General features: G+C 39.9%; 1 protein-coding gene across 1 annotated transcript in view; it reads right to left on the reverse strand.

Moving 5' to 3' along the window:
* peak1 (pseudopodium-enriched atypical kinase 1) overlaps window positions 1–20,535 on the reverse strand; it is a 162,540-nt gene that overhangs the window by 5,601 nt on the left and 136,404 nt on the right. The window contains exons 5-6 of the mRNA XM_041795133.1: window positions 15,233–15,483; window positions 6,886–7,703 (exon numbers count right to left, since the gene is read on the reverse strand). Of these exons, the coding sequence (XP_041651067.1) occupies window positions 6,886–7,703; window positions 15,233–15,483 (1,069 nt within the window). The remainder of the gene's footprint in view (window positions 1–6,885; window positions 7,704–15,232; window positions 15,484–20,535) is intronic.

The raw sequence follows: 20,535 nt of genomic DNA on the forward strand, positions 1-20,535 counted from the left end.
ATCAACCCTTTCCCTCTCAGTCAACTTTACATGAATATGCTTTAAAACGGCCTTCAAGAATAACCTGCCCTTTTAGCAATGACCTTGTGTATCTTATCCTCCTGATGGAGGGTGTCAATGATTGCTCTCTCGATGACTGCCAAGTCAGCAGTCTTCCTCAGGATTGTGGTTGTGTGCACTGAACCGGAGTAGGAGAATGAAGGCCCAGGAAATCTTTGCAAATTGGACTTCAACACAATATTTTAATATTTGGGGAATGCATCTTTGATTTTTGTGAGCCAAAAGCTGAAATCTTCAAGATTAAAAAAAAAAAAGTCCTGCAATGTTTCACTTTTTGTGCGACGAATCCAGAATATGTGCAGGTTTAACTTTTTGGATCTATCCACATCCTCAACTGGGTGCTAATGTGTTGTCCTTTTGTAGCATTTTTGTCTTAAGCAGCCAATCATGGAATCATTAATTTCAAACAATCTTTGGACAAATAATCAGTTGCTACAAGCTGGAAATTGAGTTAGGCCCTCCTTCTTTTGGAGGGGAATGGGGGGGTTAAACTTGAGCTGATAAGCATCAATTGTGTGGACAGCCTAGGGCTCTCTGACCACGGAGATAAACAGCTGATGAGCCACATTGTGTGTTGGCTGTCATGTGTCTTTAGTAGAATGAATAAGGTTACTATTCTTCATTTCAAATCAGTCCAAAAAAACTAATATTTTTGCCAAAGGAAAAAAAAAAGTCCACAGAAAAGTTAATTTTGCTCCAGTTTTCCTATCATCTTTAAAAAAAAATATGAAGACTCTAGCTGAGTACATTTTTTAAATTTGCATTTGAAGTAAGGATGATGAGTCTGGGATGGTCTAAACCCTGGGACACCAATCAGAACAAAGGAACTAAACTCCACTAAAAAAAGGAGATAATAAGCTCACATTTCAAACAGCCTCTCCTGAGGACATTGATTTTGATGCACTCCATCGCTCTGATGAAAAGTGACAGACAGAAAGTTGTGTAAAGATAAAAAAAAAAAAAAAAAGATAACAGCTCAACAGAGAAGTGCAAACACTTGGATCTTTTCTCACCTCCGCATGGCAAGCTAATCACTGTGTGAAGTGCCTGTGAATGTCAAGTATGGTCTGTTTCAGAAAGTTACAACAAGGGTCAGACGAAGCACACTCCAATCCAGCAGTGCACAAGTAATTATGAGAGACTGTAATGGCCTCTTCACTGACTGTCTTTTCATAGAACTTGGTGAAAAAAAAAAACAAATTTAAAAGTGTCACCCAATATCATAGCTGAAACTTTCAAATAATGAGAGCTGGTATTTGTGCTTTGGTACATTTAGACATTTCTCTGCCAGAGACAGACTCCTGATCTTCCTCTGTATTTTTGTTGATGTTTGGAGAGTGAATTTATTTTTGACTAAATAAAATCTGACTTTCTGACTACCAGGGAAGTCTTGTGCAATATCAAGAACAAAGTCAAGCGATTTAAGCAGAAAATGCCAAGACTTTCAAAACATTTTCAGTTGGAGATGGCATTGAGACCGTCTATCTGTTTGTTAAACCACAGTGACAGCCTCGTCAGCTCGGTCTTTCTTTACTTTGATCATAGTTGAGAGAAAAGAAGCAAAGCAAAGGATTAGATTGCACCATGCAGAGTAAACTTTCACAAAAAAGGACTCAAAAAGGGAGAGAAATCCCAACATATTACTGTGATGATTTTGTTTCAGCAACGGTTTGACTTTTTATTAGGAATGGTTTATAAAGCGGCCGACTTTGAGAAAATCCTTTTAAAAAACAATTGTACCAAGAGGAAATTCTCATCATAGCATCTGACATTATTTGCATTTTATTTTGTATGCATTCTATGTGAAATTGTCTTAATCTTACGTAATGCAATGTAGTGTTGGCGGTTTTACAAACCATACCACAGCAGCCGTTGGCCCCGCTCTGGGATTTTTACGTGGTCTTCTGCTTTGTGGCTGACTTGCTGTAGTTCCTTCCACTTTCTAATAACATCACTTACAGTTGGCTGTGGCAAAGGTGAAATTTCATGTCTTATAGGTTGCTTCTATCAGTACTGGTCTTGAAGTCACGACCCATTTTTTTTCACAAATGTTTGCAAATGGAGACTGCATGGCCATGACGTTCTGTACCCATTAAAGCTGCTAACCATGTGACAACTATGACACTAATAATGATCAAGCCTTCTTTAATAAAATGCTTCATGTAAAAAAAGGGCGTCTTTACTGGGGGGACAGAGTATCAATCAGTATTATGAACACTGGCATATATGTACTCTCTTTTCCTCCCTTGCTCAGAGGTTTTTAGAAATAATCATTAAAATCCATTATCAGACAGGGCCTTAGGATGTGAATTAATGCTCTATGTACTGTTAAAAAGATAAACATTGGCTGTAAATATTTATTTTTGCATTGAGCCTTGAATCCACTCCGCAGGAAGCTTTTAAAAAGTTAAAGGCTTCTTTGGTGCCTAAAATAACCAACAATTACAGATTAACTCCATCAACATATACCATAAAAAGGATGACATAAATATAAACTTTTTTTTTTTTCCAACTGTTGATGGTTTTAAACGTCCCTGATGCTGCTGATGTAACAGGCAGCACATGCTGGTTATGAACACACTTGAGATCATTTCTCATCCCTGATTCATCCCCAGAAAGAGGAACAGAAGTGTTTAACTCACATTGCAGTGGATCACAGTACAACCAGCAGAGCAGATTTTAGAAAAGATTGTGCCATCACACGAAGCGTGAGTATGAGCACGTCTTAATAGCAAGATAGGTTCTTTTACAAATTTGCCCTACAGCATCATCAGGGGTGGTGCACTGTTAAACTCTAAACATCATTTTCTTAGGACAATCTGGGCTTTGAGAATATGTATGCTGCAGGAATGTCACTTTTTTGTGTAGGCTCCATTTGTTCCATTATTCAAAGCAGCTGGTGTCTACAGAGACACAGAAGGACACATCACAGCCTCTCTGTGTCTTCTTCTCTCCATCATGAGCTATTCAGGCTGTCTGCACCAAGATCTGTGTTATAGTTGTGCAGATTGTCAAAGCATGCCACTGGCTGTCACATTCCATCACAAAGCATTGTGGGATACAAAATGGCATTTAGCATTAACTGCTTGTAGTAGAAATTATCAAAAATGGATTTAAAAAATTGATATAAAGATGTTCAATATCGGATTTACTGGTGTTGATTTAATCTTTAATGTAACCCAAGTTCCAGGCTAGCTAGAAAAGCCTGTAAGGAATTTGAAGGCATGGATAGCGTCATTGGAGTGGTACAATGAAATCCATGCTTTCCATTAGTAATATCACCTCAGTCATTTCATTCATAGTGTCATTAGGAGTGACTTTAAACCTAGTGGTCTTTGGCATTATTTACATTCAGTTTAGATGTAGGATAGAGTGCCTGCATTCCTTTCAAACACCCTGTTACCCCTGAGGAATGTGCATGTTCACTTGATGTTTGTTTAGACCTGTTGGTTCTTAAACTAAAACTGCCTACTGCGCTTTCTTTAAGGTTGTGTTTTTAAGGTTGTCACTTTTTAAAGCTACATTGTGTTAGCTGCATTGCTGTTTCTCACACAAAGCTCCAGTTTAACAGGCAGTCTGTGTTCCCATGTTTCCTTAATGCTGACATAACTGGTACTTTGAAGCTTTAAGGCACGTCGACACATACATGCTAAAGGTGGATTATGAATAATTAACACTGCACTAAAAACACCACAGTATGAAAAGTCTCATTTGCAAAGAGCATCAAATACACTTAGGGGGTTAAGGAGGGCTGCAGAACAACTGGGCCACATTAAAAACGGGGTTGGGGAAAGTTTAATTGGGATGTTGGGGCTTGTGTGTGTTCTGTTGCTCCTTGTTGTCTTATTTATGGATGAACATGATAAAAACAAGACTTTCTCTGGAGCCTGCTGTTAATGCAAAGGCAAAGCTTTGAAGTGCTGCAGAGTGCAGAGACTTTCATATTTGGTGAATTATGCAACCTTCACCCATATCTTCTTTGTATTTAATTGCAGAACTCTTCCTGAAAGCTCTGCCTCCTGACCCCACGCCAGCCTTCACATACACACTCTCTACCACACGCAGACATAACAACAAACCTCGTATAATTATGGATGAGGAGCAGAGCATAACGCATGCACACACAGGTTTTATTGCACAAAGTCGTGCCCTGAAGGCTCAAAGTTTAAGTGCCAATATTTCCGCACAAACATGTTCCTTCACCTCAGCTAAGAGAGCAGGAGGAGATTCTTCAAAATGAAAACAAAAACAAGCTTTTATAAATCTCCTTCAAGGGAACCAAAACGCACCTAAAATTAGATGTAAATGCAAGGAGCAGGCCGAGTTAGGACACAAGCACAACTAATGAATTCAGATGCTTTTTGTCCAAACATACACTTCATCCTGTACCCACATACAACTGCTACAGTCAGGCATAAAGTCAGCAGCTGCTTGTGGGTGAAAATTCACACAGAAATTTCACATCTGATTTAACACAAATTATAATTATGTCTAGTCGACAAGTCAAAAGTCCAGAAATCATCCAGATGATACTGCACAATGAGGCTAATGTTAGCAGTGCTAGCACCACTTGACCAGGATTATAGGCCTAAGCTGATATAAAATAATGATAATTAGTTCACACGACTAAACATTATTGTGTCGGCTAGCAAGGGATCCAACTTTTACCTTGAGCCAGCAAATCACAAGCAATACTGGTACAAATTATGATTTTAGGGAGCTTATGACTGAACATGCTGAATTGAACATGACAAAAATCACTAAACATGGACTTATTTTATTGTTTATGGGTAAACTTACTGTCCAGGTGCGCTAAAAGGCTAATTGTTCATTCATGCTCTCTGTTCGAAATATATACTGATACAGTAGGAGCTTTTTGTCCTTAGTTCATATGATCTATATCTTTGTGTGTTCTCTTGAAGCTTATGGATGTGGACCAAACATTGCAAATACCACAGCCAACAGTGGGGGCAGTGTTGAGTAATGTAGCCAATAGTTTAACCCATGCAACAAAACACAACCAAGATGTATCATTTGTAAAATATGGGAATTTTCCTTGAAACTTCCTTCCTTTTCCTTGGACTTTCTGAGAAAATATGATTAAATATTGAGTGAGTTAGAAACTACAAACATATATGATGTTTGCCCATCGGGCATTGAGACAGACAGCTATAACAGAACAGCTGTGTGGAGGGAGGATGGGACAGCAACAAAGTAGCTGTCATAGTCAGTGTGAGACAGCATTTAAAATGCATGGATCTACACTGTAGGACTGAACAGCTGAAAGTTTCTAAAAAATAAGTTGTGTTAACTTAAAATTCCCAAACAGCTCTTTCAGCTTTATTTTTCTGTGCTGATAGAACATAATTTTTTGTTTTAGTACAGTACTAGATCAAGGTATTTTTGTCATTGTACTGAAATTTTTTGGTAACCATCCCTTAATCGCACAGTTTTTCCACAGTTTGACAATGAATTAAGTTATTGAGTCAGTTAGAGAAGTCCAGTCTATAGAGACCAACTTTAAAATTAAAAGGAAGATGTACTGAACTCCGAGGAAGTGCACTTTCAGGATCAAATAAGTTGAAGATTGTACAAAAATTCTGTTGCATTAAAGTGGGGGTATCATGTCTTTTTTATGTTTTAAAATTCAGAGAAGTATAATACCCCCTCTTTAACTTAAACATCCAAAACAGCTATTTCAGCTTCAACACATTTTCAGTTCTAAATAAACAATACTCAGTCTATTTAATTCCTCAATCACTTTATGTTTCCCTTATCAATGAGTGAATTTGCTGACTCAGTTAGAAAAGTCCTGTCTATTGGGAGCAGCCACAATATGCTAACTGAACATGATGGAAGAGGACGTCCTGATTCAGTGTGCACCTTTCACTTATTGTCACTTGTAGTCAGTTAAGTTGATCTAACTTGAGTAGCATGAATGTTTAAGATTAAAGTACGTGATTGAAATAAGGGAAAATTACAGTGGATGAAAAACGAGGAGCTTTATGAAAAGTACTTGAACATGTTGTTTTGAGTTGGATTTAAATAGGGTTTTAAATGTAGGACTGTGTAGTTTAACTTTAAAAAGTGAAGTGAACCTAAAATAAATGTAAGAGTAAAACTGAATAGATATATAATGTCTAAGTACCTGTTTCTAAACAAATACCGCTATATCAGTTACTTTAGATGCTTCTGTAATCAGCTGCCTCTAATGTTTTGAGTTTTATTAACTTTTTATTAACTGACATTTTTTTAACTTCCCTCTGCAGCAGTGTTAGCACCCGACACAAAAACAGTGTTTTTGTCTTTTGGATTGGACTTTAGAAAACTTCATCAACTGATTTTAGAGCAAAGTAGTGAGTATAAGAACATTAACAGAAATATAGTGGGGTTAAAGGTACAATATTAGTCTTTCAAATGTAGTGGAGTATACCAATGTGTTTTCTCAAAAAAAAAAAAAAAAAAACAAAAAAAAAAAACATATTGCTTTCTAGTAGGTCGGATATTAGAGTCCTTTTCTTAGCAAAGTAAATTTGTGATTTAGGAGGATGAATATTTTTAGAAAAGAAAGATATGCAACAAGGGATTCAATGCTGTTATCCGCATTCAATGGACTGTCTGGCTTTCTTGTGCTACTAGGTTGCTAACTTGTGAAAGACATTGATAATGATGAGAGGTTATACTGGTAGGCTGACTGGTAGGTTAAACAACCAGTCATTTCATCAGTCTGGATTAAATGATTAGGCATAAATTCTTATAGTTCTACATGTAAAAATATTGCTCCTGGTAGAACAAACTGAAGTATAAACAAAGCAATGGTCTCACCTTGATGGCATAGTTGACCAGTGGGTCCTTGGCGTAGGAGGCGGTATAGTAAACAGCATCCCCTGCCTCACAGCAGGGTTTCCCAGTGGTCAGCCTGAAGTGAGACCAGCTGTCAGTGCCAAATCTCAAGTGATCCTTTTGACCAGCCATAAAACGGTCCTCACACTTGGATGCCAGCTTCCGCAGTGTGTCCGTATGGAGCCCCCGGATCCTTCCCACCACCTCGTCCCAGCTGTCCAACCCTCTGTACAGAGCAGGCCTTTGGCCTTTGGAACCTCCTCCTCCTGCAGCAGGTCCTCGACCTGTTGTTCGACCCCTTCCAGCCAAAGACTCTGAGCTGGGGTAGACCCTCCTCTCTCTGCCAGCAGTGGCATTAGATGTAGCAGATGCAGGCTGGGAAACCAGGGAGGACAAGCTGTTAGTTGGGCGGCCCTTGTTGGCAGATGCGGCAGCTGATGGTCTCTCTAGGGAGTCCCCGCTCTCGTGGTCATGGGCTCTATGAGGCTCAGAGCTCAGAGAGGAGCTCTGACTGGCTGTTTCCCAAGTGGAGTCCAAATCATACAGAGGGTTGGCCACACTGAGGTTGGTGCCCCCAGGTTTAGCCTCAGCCCGGGGTCTCAGAGCTGCTTGGGCTGGCTCTCTGCCTCCCAGGCTGGGTTCAGTACTGGAGCGGGGAACCTTCTTAGGCAGTGGTGGTGGTGTGGCTTTAGGAACAGGCTGCTCAGCAACACTGTCCAGGTCGATGGAGGCCAGGGTGTCGTTGGACGCTTTGACGTTTCGTGGCTGTTTGAGTGGGATCATGTTGGCTCTGGATTGACCTGGAAAAAAAGGACAGCATGTGCAAGCATCAATAATAGCTCTTAAACTGGTTAAACCACAGAAAAACATGAAACTGGGAGGTACACAGAGTGTTACACACATTAAAGTTTTAAACAGTGTCAATACTTTCTAGAACTAAACCACCCCAATGCCAAAAACATAACAATGAGTCAACAATGAGCAAGGAGAACTGCATTTATGATGTCATACCTTGTCTGCTTTGGTTGAGGAAAAAAAAAAAACATTTTGAAGGAACATTTTAGAGTACTTGTAGTTTTTTTTTGCCATTCTCTTAAGTTCAGTTGTAACAGCAGTTTTTTTTTTATTCCCCCTACTTCACCCTACTTCACCAGCCACAGTAACCTCATTACAGACATAACTTGATCTCAAAACTCTCATCTACATAATTAGGTTGCACCCATTAAGAAAAAAGTTGTTTTTGATTCATTCTGACATTCAGAGGCCTGGAGGACAAAAAATGCTTAGAGCAGTGTCAACTGCTGCACTGGGCATTTAATGCTCCCATCTTTTCTAAACAACCTGTTTAATATCTCTGTTTTACAGATGATTCAATCTAAACTGTAAGTTTTGGGTGCTTGGGATCCTTGAAAAGCACATGGAACACTATTTAAATCACTAAAACCAGAAAAATCAGAGCCTGAACTTCAGTGATGATGGAAAGAAAGTGGTAGGCCTAGGATGCCCTCCTAGTAGAACGAAAGTGGTAAAGTGCCATCAATGGTGCCCTCAAAGTGGAAAGAAAGTGTTTTTAAGTGCCCTCTAATTTTTGGTAGCCTTTCTCTATTTAGAAATCATTGCTTGCCTTGCAAGCGGAGTTTTCTTCTGCTGCATGTTGTCATCTGCAAGGAATCTATAACATATCAATACCCCTTGTGTTCCTCCATCAGTTTTTACTAAATTAATAAAACAAGCAAACCACAGGTTGCTGAGTTAATCTTTCTGAGCATTATCCAACAGTTGCTGTTAAACAGACTCAATTTAAAAAGGTCTAAAAGGTCTAAAAGGCTAACATTCTAGCACTTTGACAGAGCTGTGTGTCATTTTAGCCATGGAGACTGGCTCTGAAGGTCTGGTGAAAGGGACATTAAAATGTTAAGACAACAGAAATAAAATGTGGTTGACATTAAAAAAACAGGTAAAAAAATGCATCACAAGTTCCAAGAGCAAAAGAGGATAAAAGTGACACCTGAAGCACATCATTCCAGCAACCTTTCCCTAACAGCATCATCAAGGCTTCTTAGTTCTCTGACGAGTCATTTCCAGCCGCCCACTGGCTCGCTCCCTCTCATGAAGTCGAGAGGCTGACACGAGGTTGAGTGCTGCAGCACGTGTAGGGGCTGGTGGCCCTGAGGAGAATTCAATCCAGAAAGCAGGACAGCTGGGCACAAGTTTTCCCCTTAACCATCCAGCTGCCTGGCTCAATCTGCGGCTCTCTGCAGCGAGGCTTAAAGAGGCAACATGGAGAGCACACTTATCAGCGGCTTGAAGTGACCTTATTTTTCTGGGATGGTGGTGGGAGGGAATTGGAGGGCTGAGGGGTTGATTGGACTCCCTCGATGTTCTCTGGAGTTGAAGAGCGCAGAGGCAGACCGGTTGCAGACACGTGTCTGATAAGATGAAAGGAGCAAAGGTGTCTTGCAGCTTGCATGATGGGAATGAAATAGTCTGGTAAGTTTATATAAGTGGGTGAAAAAAGTCAAAGACAACCCTACCGTACAGTTTTAAAGTCACCAGGGAACACCCCAATTCCAAGCAGATCCCCATGAGAGCTTCTTGAGTGTTATTAGATGCCATTTTTCAAAGTCACATATCCCCCCTCTTGCGGTAAATTCATCTGCTTGAACAAACCGTTTTCCCTTTGCACAGTTCAAATGTTTCTGATTACAAATTCTGGTTAAACATTACGAGTAACCCCTCGTGTTTGTCACGCTGCCTTCGTCTTAAGAGAGCAGAAGGAGCCTTAAGAAAGAGCAGTCAGGATAAAGTAAATGAGTCTCCATAATCCTCCCTGGAACGGCTGTATTTAATGTGTTCCTCCTCCAATCTGCAGTAATCCATCCAGCAAAACAACCGTCTCGCCTGTCCAGTCGGAGGGAGCTTCTGTTGCAGTAATGTGGCTGTACTTAATTATGTAACACCAGCAAGTTGGCGATTTTCATTTCAAAATCAACTGCAGTATTTGTATTTTAATGATGACAAAACTTCAAGTGCAAGATTTACTGACCTTTGTTTACTCTCTGAACAGATTGTCCTAAAACAAGCAACATAACCAGGCAAGGGTGAAGTTGTTGAACTTTAACTGAAGGAGGAACAATGCTATCACTTCTGGTCTTGACCAATAAACTTGACATTTCATGTTTTAAAAAAATTTTAATTTCCTAGATCCAAATCTGGACGTCAATGCATGTTTACTGCCCCATTGTCGCTAAAAGTCACACAAGAAAACACACAAGAAGAGCCTTTTCCTTCTCTTAGATTGGAGATTATTTAATCCTATTTAACCTTGATAATTATTAAATAAATCCCTGTTGTAAAACTATATTAAAACTATATTTTTTAAAGCTTTAGAGATACGCATTTGCAAGATTTGTTTGAAAGATGAGGAACTTGTTGCCATAGCTGAGTGATTCCAGTCTTCGTGCTGCACCAAAGTAACTGTAACAAGAGGAGGCGATGGAGGAGGTGGGTAGAATAAAGAGAAACAGAGGAGAGAAATGAAGCAAGAGCAGAGGAGTGGGTGGCTAGAGGTGGTAAAAAGTAAAGGGAAAAACAAAGAAAAGGGCATACAAAGAGGTGAGGAGGAGAAGTAAACAAGAGACACATAAATGAAAGACAAATACAGGAAGGTTAGGAGGGAAAAACAAGATTAATAAAGCCTACCTTAATTCCACTAATGCCTCAAAGTTTTCAGGTAAAAGCAGTGTTGCGCAGGGAAGCACAGTGAAATGCTTTGCTCTGCTTCCATCTCTCAGAGACTGCACAGAGCTGCTGATGCCAACAGGCAAGCTCAACGCTCGCACCAATGCTGGAGATTTCTAAGTGAGGGAGGCAGCGAGTGCTCTGCCTCCTACTGCCTGCTGATGCTCTGATTAAAACACAAGTGTGTGCGTGTGTTTGTGTGCTCAAAGCCGATGAGAGAGAGATACTTATGCTTGCTAAGTGAGCGTGGTTCTCGTTTAGAATGTGAGAGCAGGGAGCAGTACTGGAGCTGGAAGTGGACGGCAGAGAGAGGAGGCAATGCGGTTCTATTTTTGCAGCTCTGACATGAAAAGTAGAAAACAATAAGACAACACACTCAGCAGCCATGATATTAAACTTTCAGGCTATTCCCCTAAACAAAAAGGACGTAGACACGAACATCTCCAGCCTGGGATTTTATTATTCACATGCAAAGACAAAAATTTGACTAAAGGTAGCCCCACATGCATCTTTGTATTTACAATTTATCCATCTGTAGAGCTGGTTCATATTCTCAGCTTAAAACAGCCGTATAAACAGAATGCAGTTACCAAATATCCCTCAAAAATAACCTTGTTAGAGCAAGAGCAACTTCTACACATAAACACTGTCCCTGTTGAATCCTTTAACAACAAAGACCTTCCCACACAACTTTACTGCATCTGCAAACTGACAATGTCAGTCCTTCTTCTTTACCAGAGTGAGATTCTTTCCCTCAAAAACACAGAGCATCTTGTTTTAAGTGCCCAGTTTTAAGTGTTTGGCAGCTGTGCCTGCCTCTTGCTTTTACATTTAAACCTTCAAACCTGAGCTTCTGAAACATCTCGTGTTGAAAAGTTCACTGTCAATTAGTCAAAAACCAGCTCATGATATTCTTAGAGTGATGCTGAAGTCCGTAGCGATGTTATAGGCCAGACAGGCCTGTTGGGTCTGTTAATTTATTTTCTCTGCTGAGATAAAACCCTGGAGGAATGAAGCATTAATCTCAATTAAAAATCCACCAACTGGCACTGCTATCTCACTTCTGAGTCTTTATTTCTTTCCAGTTAACAAATTGTTTCAAATGTGGTTTGTTTAAAAAGCGTGGCCATGGACTGAAAAGGTAATTGAAATATTGGAAATGTTAACATGTTCACGTCAGACCAGGTATGGGAGCATATGCTGGTTCGGTACTCTGCCACCTCAACTTGGTCCTGTATTGCTCTGGCATCCTGACTGCCATCCAGGTCTATGACAGGCCCATGCCTCATCTCTCCAGGTATCCCCTCATCTGCCCACTTCATGATGCGCATGGTCACTCCTGGCATCTGGACCAGCCCACTGGGCACCCAGTACGTGTGGTGAGCCGGATCAGGCCCGGGAAAGGGTGCCAGGTGCCCGTAGAAGTGCAGCTGACCCTTTCCATCCCTGCTCTCCTGAGCAAATCTGCATTAGACACACAGTCTTGCAAAGGACACCCAAAAATGTACAGGTACCTTTGACCATTAGAGGCCTCACAAGAGTATAGTAAGACTGGGAGGACCAAGGACAGAAGGACCTGTCTTTTGTTTGCGAGCTCAGATACTAGGAACACCACAATGTTTTGCTCAGCGAATCCATTGCCTCATGTGAGTCCAAGTCTATGGTTGATCTCAGCCTTGCAGACAGTGGATCGATGGATTACGCTGCCAAGGTAGATGAACTGCTCTACAACTTCCACGCTCTCATCATTCACAGACACAGATTCAATGGTAGCATCCCCAAACGTCTGGATCTTTGTTTTTGCCCAGGAGATGTTTATGCCCAACACTTCAGCAAGAATCACAGCAACATCAGCAAAGTCCAGATCTGGATATCATCCTGTTGACCACACCATTAACATACTGGACATAAAATACTGAAAATACTGTCCCCCAGCTCACTATTAGAAACTAGTGATTGGTGGTAAACTAGTATCAGTACTGTCATCTGTATTCAGCCACTAAATGAATATTTTTTGCAAAAACATAATCACCAGCCTCTTACAGTGATTTTAAATCAGACCATAGCTCTTATCATGTCTTCTACACTGAGAAATAGAGCACAAAAACATAAAAGCACATTTAAAACACAGAAAGCCTCTGTGTTTTGGCTGTGCACATTTATGCTGGAAGCATATCTCATTCTTTAAAGAAGCTGTTTTTATTCATAACTGTACGACAGATTTGCGTAAAAGGGTCAAGTGGGGTTGGGCCAAAAGCCTGCAAGTGAATAATTCAGGAAGAGGAGGATCGGGAGACTTTTGTGCCTCTTTAAAACTTGACTTGAACAATGTCGTGTCAGAGCAGACTATTAAGACAATTTAGAGAGCAAAGACGGGGTATTAATTAATGTCAGAAACAGTAAGAAGATAAAAGCTTTTATGACATTTATTGCAGCACTGTGGTCAGTCGTGCACTACTTGTTCTTGTAATGTGGTCATTAGCGTTTCACTGCTCTTAATATCAAATATGATCTTCAGAATGCAGCAAAGGTAATGGGGCAAAGTAAAAACATAAATAGAAATGGGAAGAAAACAAAGTTAATGTTTTGATTTATGTAAGTGAGTGATCTACACTATATAATTCTGCTAGTCCAATAAATCTTCCAGAGTAAAGCAAATGGCTCTAATGAGAAACGGTCACAGGCCGACAGAGACAGAAGCAGCTCCATAAATGAGAGAAAAAACCACCTGAAGGCATAGTTTTCCACCTCTAGCTGTAGTAACGTGTTATTAAGTTATTCTAGATTCAAAGTCGCAGGCTGTGGGTGACAGTAGGTGTCAAGATTTAAAGCTCTAGCTGTTTTTAGCTGTGAATAAATTATAGCTTGTTGTCAAATGTGAAGGTGTGCTGAGGCTGGAAAAGTTTAGAGGACGAATCTGCAGCAGTAAGAACTGTCAGCTCGGTGACATTCATACACTGCCCAAACAGAGCCTTTGTACAGAGTGATGATTAAATTGACTTTACTCAGTAAAACTGGATACAAATATAATGTGAAGCCTAAACTGCATGGATTTGTAGACCACATACAGCGACTTTGATTGATCTATGGTGCATCATCAGGTGTTCATTTGTATTTTCTCCAAGTTTCTCTCCATCTTTTCTGACAACCTATTTCTGAGCTGCAGGGTGATCTTGTTCACCGTAAATAACTGGAAGATGGAAATAAGAAGCCATTTGATAAAAAAAATAAACCATAAAAATCAGTTTATCTAAAAGGAATGGCAAGTTACGGGCGCACTGCACTATGGTTCCGTAGTGAGAATTCTTTCATGCAAAGAAAATCTCTTATTAAAGGCTAATAGACTTCCTGGTAACAGGGTATATACGGAAAATCCGACATCAAATGTACTGTTTTTTTACTTTCTTTTTTCCCTAGACTCCCTTATATCTCAAGACCCAACTGCAACTCCAATTTCTAATCAGTTATGTTGATGACACAGTTCTGTGCATTTTCTCTGTAGATTGTAAGACAACAATGTGACAACATAGTAAAAAAGGCAGATAGTTTTTTTTATTTTGCTCAAATTAAGAATGTTCCTGGGGGCTATTTCCTTATTTGGCTAAACACACATTCAAATTATGTTTAACAGACTAGTCAAAAGAGGAGAAAATACTCCAAAAACTGTCAGATTCATCATGTCAGCGGGTACAGGATGTGAAGCTGGTATGCTGTGTAGAGCGTGGCTAAAGTTAGCAGCTAGCTCCTTCAGCCTTTGTTTCTCTTTGCAGGTTAATATCATACTGAACAGGTTACTCATTATTTTGGTTGAGTAGTTATATGAGAGTATTACCTTCAACAGCTTAAATACAACTTAATTTAAAATTTCCAGTTAAAAAAAACTGCCCTACCCTGCTGTTACTATGACATGCTATTCTCCTCTGCTTTTACTAGTGATGCATTTGACCAGGAATCCAGGTCCCTGTTTTTAACAAAGGATAGGTAATAAAGCCGGCCGTCTGCATGCATCCCTAATGCATACAACACTTTCTTGTAGGTGCTAGCAGTGCTCAAAATAACAGACTCTGTGCTAGTATTATATGAGGAAAAAGCTTCACTGAAAAGCTGCTTTTGATCAAAATCCTATAGTGTGTTTGCATACTGTATACTGGCCCCAGCCTAAGCTCCAACCTTCTTCTCCAATAACTTTTCATCATAATACATGCATTTATCTCTCACTTTCATGCACACATCACTAGATCCCATAGTTAACTTTCTGGCTAGAGACATGACAGAGCTTTAAAGTTGCCCTGAGAGCTCAATGGGCTAGAATTAAAACAAGTGTGCATTTCCCTTGTGCTAAAAACTAAATGGAAAAATAGCTTAAACTCTTCTAACAAGTAAGTAGTAGCTACAAAATTTGCTAAACTTATTCAACAACTTTTAATACTTTTTAAGACCCTGCAGATACCCTGTGGTAATTCTGCCTTTCTACAAAACACACTAGAGTAATTTTGTTTTAAGCTCAAACAAACCATTGGTGGAAAAAATGCACACGTATAAACAAGTAATGGAAACCAGGAAATCCTCTCACACGTGTCTTTCTTACCCAGGTTGCTGTACGTGGCACTGCATTGGCTAGAGGCGGTAGAGTGGGAATGATGAGAGTTATTCCCATCCTCTTCCTCTGGCTCTCCGAGGCTGGCACTGCCGTCGCTGGCTGAGGCCGGTGTGGTACCCTGGTTGCCTTGGCTCTCCTCGCCCTCCCCGAGCACCAGCCCTAGATTCACTTTGGCAGGCAGGGAGGCGGCACTGGGCAGCTCTCGATCCCTGGCATTGCTGGCACTGACTGGTACCTGGCTGCAGATGATAGAGGGCGAAAGAGAGAGGCATGGGTTGCTTAGTAATGAAAATGTGGAAGAATTGCTCCAGGAATAGTCTCATTAAGTTGTTTTCCTTTTTTATCTCCCTTTGGTTCAAATCAATGACAACATTTTTCCTACTGCTTTCTGTTAATTAATCTGTTAATGTCGAGGTTTAAATCTGCATAGAAAACTCTGAAAACAAGTCAGAACAGAGCAGGACAGAAACAGGGAGCTTTCTTGCAAACAGAAGAGGGTTCAGATGATTAACAAGCTGTTACTGAATAGTGCTTCAATCCATTATTGTGAGTTTTGTCTATGACTGATAACTGTTTTCACAAGATACCAAAACACACAAATGTTTTCTTCCATCCTGTCAGTGTTGTCAATATTCCAGATCGATCTGAATCTCTTCATCAGCTCACTTCTTCCTTCTCTTAAAGTGATGAATAAGTCTTCGGCTGTAAGCGTGGGCTTCTGTGTCTTAAAACTACAGAAACATTGCCAAAGGGAAGGTTGAGGAAAGAAGCAAAGTAAAAATAATGTGTGAAATTATGTTCTGAAACACATACTGTGTGTGAGTAGATGGTGTGATCTTTGACAGACTGATCAAAAGGTGCGATGTTAGGGTTACACATTTAAATACGGCTGTGAGCTGACTTCAATCAGATGGCAAAGAAAGCTGAAAGAGTGTAAAGAAGCAAAGCAAACAAATCTTAAAGCAAATAAAGAAATAAAATGACTCATCACAAACAATATCCTGTTTGACATATTTTTAAGGCAGAAACTGATTCAAACTGTCACTTCAGGATATCGAGGTTAGTGTTATAGAGAGTGGCACTGTAAACAACGTCTGCTCCATTAATGATTTGTCATGTTAGATGTCTGTGTTGACACTGCTGCTCAGTATGACGAAGGGCTGATGAATGTATAATGCTCTCGATTACAGTTGGACGTCATATATGTCATGTTGTACTGACGCTGACCTAAATGAGTTGTGGGCAGTAGAAATCTGGGTCATATCTAACAGTTACTCAGGATGTGTTAACACAGCAGACTTAAGATTGCACAGTGACTCCAATTTCAGCGTGAAAGCCCCAGGGATGTCATGAGGAGACTTGTCATCCACTGTGGCTCGTTGCTGCCAGAGACGTGGTGAGTTGTGGAGGCAATCTGCCGCATATATGTCTTACTGAGGAAGTGACATGACCACAATTGGGCACTGGGCCTGAATTCATCATATTTTTATTATACTGCAGAGCAGAAATAAACATGTTCTGACATGTCTGATGTGGTTTTAAAACCAGTCTGTATTTAGGGCTACTGTGAGGAGATTTTCACCACTTTGAGGTGCCAGAAGTGCCAGTGGATTACCAACAATGGCTAAAAAGGAGATAAATGCTTGCAAGTTGTCATTGGGTTAAACAATGCAAGAGTTAGAAATCTTTCATATTACAGTTTCTATGAAAAGTATTCATCCCATTGGATGTTTCAACATTTTACTGATTTTAAAATCATTAATTTTTTTTACCAAAAAGCCCCTTTAGAACATTCACCTTGTTGTCTTTAAACCGTTTCTGTGTAGCTTTCGTTGTATGCTTAAGGTCATTGTCTAGCTGGATAATAAATCTTCTCCCAAGCTGTAGCTCTCTTGCAGACTGAGTAAGATTGGATTTTTCTATATATTATGGTATTCATTTTACCCTCTACCTTTTGCAAGCCTTCAAGGGGAGAAGCATCCCCACAGCATGATGCTGCCATCACCAAGCTTAACAGTGAGGATGATGTGTTTGTGGTGATGTGCAGCGTTTGATGTCCACCAAACAAAGCGTCTTGTCTGATGGCCAGAAAGCAACATTTTAGTCTCATCAGACCAAAGAATTTTCTTCCACTTGACCACGGAGTTTCCAACATGCCTTTCTGGAAAACTTTAGTCCAGATTTAACCTGAACTTTCATCAACAGTGACTTTCTCTTTGCCACTCTCCCATACAGCTCTGACTGGTGAAGAAGCCAGGCCAACAGCCTGCAGAGTCTCTCCCATCTCAGCTGCTGAGGCTTGGAACTCCTTCAGAGTAGTCATAGGTGTCTTGGTGGTCTCTCTCACTAGTCTCCTTCTTGCATGCTCACTCAGGTTGTGAGGATGGCTTGACCTAGGCAGATTTACACATGTGCCATATTCCTTCCATTTTTTGATGACAGATTTAACTGAACTCAAGGGGATGTTCAGTGCCTTGGATTTCTTTGTATCCATCCCCTGATTTATACTTTACAATAACCTTTACTCTGAGTTGCTTGGTATGTTCTCTTGCCTTCATGGTGTAATGGTAGCCAGGAATACTGATCAGCCAGTGACTGAACTTTCCACACACAGGTGTCTTTATACTACAATCACTTGAGATATATTCTTTGCACTCAGATGATCCCAATGTCACTATTTGTGAGACTAATTTAACCAATTGGCTGGACCTCTGTTGAATGAGGTCAGTCACTTTAAATGTCACTTTAATGTACTTGTTTTACATTACACATTTTATGTTTAATAAGTAAAATCAGTTTTCAATTTAAAATTAAAGAGGTTTTTTGTCAAAAAGCCAAACTATACTGACCATGACTGATTTATAAAATCAATTAAAGGGTAAAACATACAGGGGGGTGAATACTTTTTATGGCACTGTACAATCAAATGTTTTTGAGGACATTTTATGACGGCTACACAAAGCCCATTTCTTCATAAGTAAAAGTAAATTTTAAAAGAAGTCCAGGACACAATAAGCCATCCATATATATATATATACTGTATCCACCTAATACAGTATCTCTATCAATAACTCTTTCAACAGTGGCAAAAATGTTCTCTGACACACATTTTTACACTGATTTAATGAATCTTTAAGGCAACCTGAAAACCTTTTGATGAAGATTTATCAGTGCAGACAGTAGGCAGTAGGGGTAACAGGACTACCTTGAATGCTGGAGAAAACACCAGCACATTTTAGTCAGACATTTTCTAATTACAGTGGTTCCACTCTACTCTAGGCTCAATTTGTATAAACATTGTTTCCCCAAAAGCTTGTAATGTAAAGCACCACGTTAATTGCTTAGAACAAGTATAATATGCCTTAACAACGGCAGGGGAAATGTCTAAATTGATTAGCTAACCATGGCAACAAAAAAAAACAAAACAAACGTCCAAAAGGAACATTACACCAGAAAAATACTTAGTTAAAAAAAAAAAACTCAATTTAATCAAAGCCAAGTACAACATTCTATCACAACCACCCTTCCTTTTTTTGTGATTCATCTGAGTGACTGTGACTCACTTCTTTAGTAGGCTAGATTATTTTAACAGTGTTTTCACTGAGTCCACACCAACAGCAGGAAGTAGAACACATTATACCAGTCCTCAGATCCTTACACCGCCTCCCTGAGAGTCAAAAGATGGATTTAGACACGGGAAAGAATGCCAGTCATGGTGTACTTCCTGAATATATTTCAAAGTAAAAGCACCATCTGTTTGTTCAAAATTGACCCACATTTTTTTAAACAATGCTTTTATTCTGAAATTGATTCGGGGGTTGTTATTTCATTTTTTAAGTCAATTTGCAAATTTGCATGGACCTCTCTTCAGGTCTCTGTCAAATTTGAAGAAGATTAGCCCACTTTAATGAGTTTTTTAACAAGTTTAAACACATGACATACATTTTAATGTTATCTGTGGTATGTTTTATATTTCAATGTTTTGCGTTTGTGTCATGTCTTTTGATGCTCTTGATGTCAAATGTTTTGTTTGTGGTTCTGTTAAGCACTTTGAATGGCTGTATGTATGAATGGGGCTCTATAAATAAAGCTGCTGAATAAACTTCCACAGCTGGTGTTTCATGGAGAGCCATCTGAGCTCAGTCTGCTCCTCTGATCACAGTGAATAAGACCCTCAGAGAGACATACTTACTGGCCTCTTATCTGATAAGAGTTCAGCCACAGACATACAATGTGACCTGTGTGAGACAGTGCAGCCTCAGGCCACCTGGATGGTGACCACCCAGGTTTGGCGACACTCTAAACTGTAGTAGACTTTAACCCCTATTGTAACGTACAAAATACCTACAATACAGCCCTTTAAGGTAGTGACTGGCTTTGCCAATCTATTTAACTTCAGTGAAAAATGGTCAAGAATCCCAGCGCTGCTATGTTTGCCTATTTATCTTTGCTGAAGCTCAAAGTAAAATACAAGAGGTGAGAAAAAGTTCAAGCTGGTTTCATAGCCGCAGGTGTTGTCATGGGTGGAGGAAGTCAGGAGTCATGATTGTAATATCCTGAATCAGATGTGTCACTTCCATTGACAGTAATAGTGATAACATTCAGCACACTGCCAATATAACTCGCTTGTGAGATCATCTGCAAAAGTCCCTGTTCTGAAAATGTGGAGCTAAGATTACAGAACACATGGACGTCATTTTATCCTTTCAAGTACAAGTATAAAGTCAGCAGAAATTCATCTTTTACAGACAAGATGGCCAGTTACATGCAGACATAAACCATTAAAGAGGCATTTGTCTCATTTGGCAAACAAAGAAGGTGAATTTAGATGCTTAACAGCGAGCATTCCTTTCCACACTTTTATATGAATTCAGGCACTTGGGTGCAGCATTGACAATTTGTGATGGAGAAAAATTAATAGTGCATTCAGGAAGTATTCAGACCCCTTCACTTTTTTTAATTTTCTAATGTTGCAGTCTGATCTCAGGAGGGCTTTTAGTTCCATCTTTTAGATCAGCAAAACCAGGAGCACTCGAAGAAACTGCTCATGTGTCTGTCTGTCTACCCTGGGGCTCAGTGTCTGAGCAGAGCATCCTGCCTGACACGTTTATGATCTGTCTTTGTGGAGCAGAGGCCCTCAGTGTCTCTCTTAAAAGGAGCTGATCAATAAGCTGAGTTGCCTCAGTGTGTTACTTTAGCACTGGAGATGACAGCTGATAAAAACAAGAGCCACTGTTAATGTGAGCTGAACAAAGAGCGAGAAGATAGTGAAAATATACTGTGGGTAATGA

Source organism: Cheilinus undulatus, linkage group 9, assembly GCF_018320785.1.
Source record: "Cheilinus undulatus linkage group 9, ASM1832078v1, whole genome shotgun sequence".
NCBI lineage: Eukaryota > Metazoa > Chordata > Actinopteri > Labriformes > Labridae > Cheilinus > Cheilinus undulatus.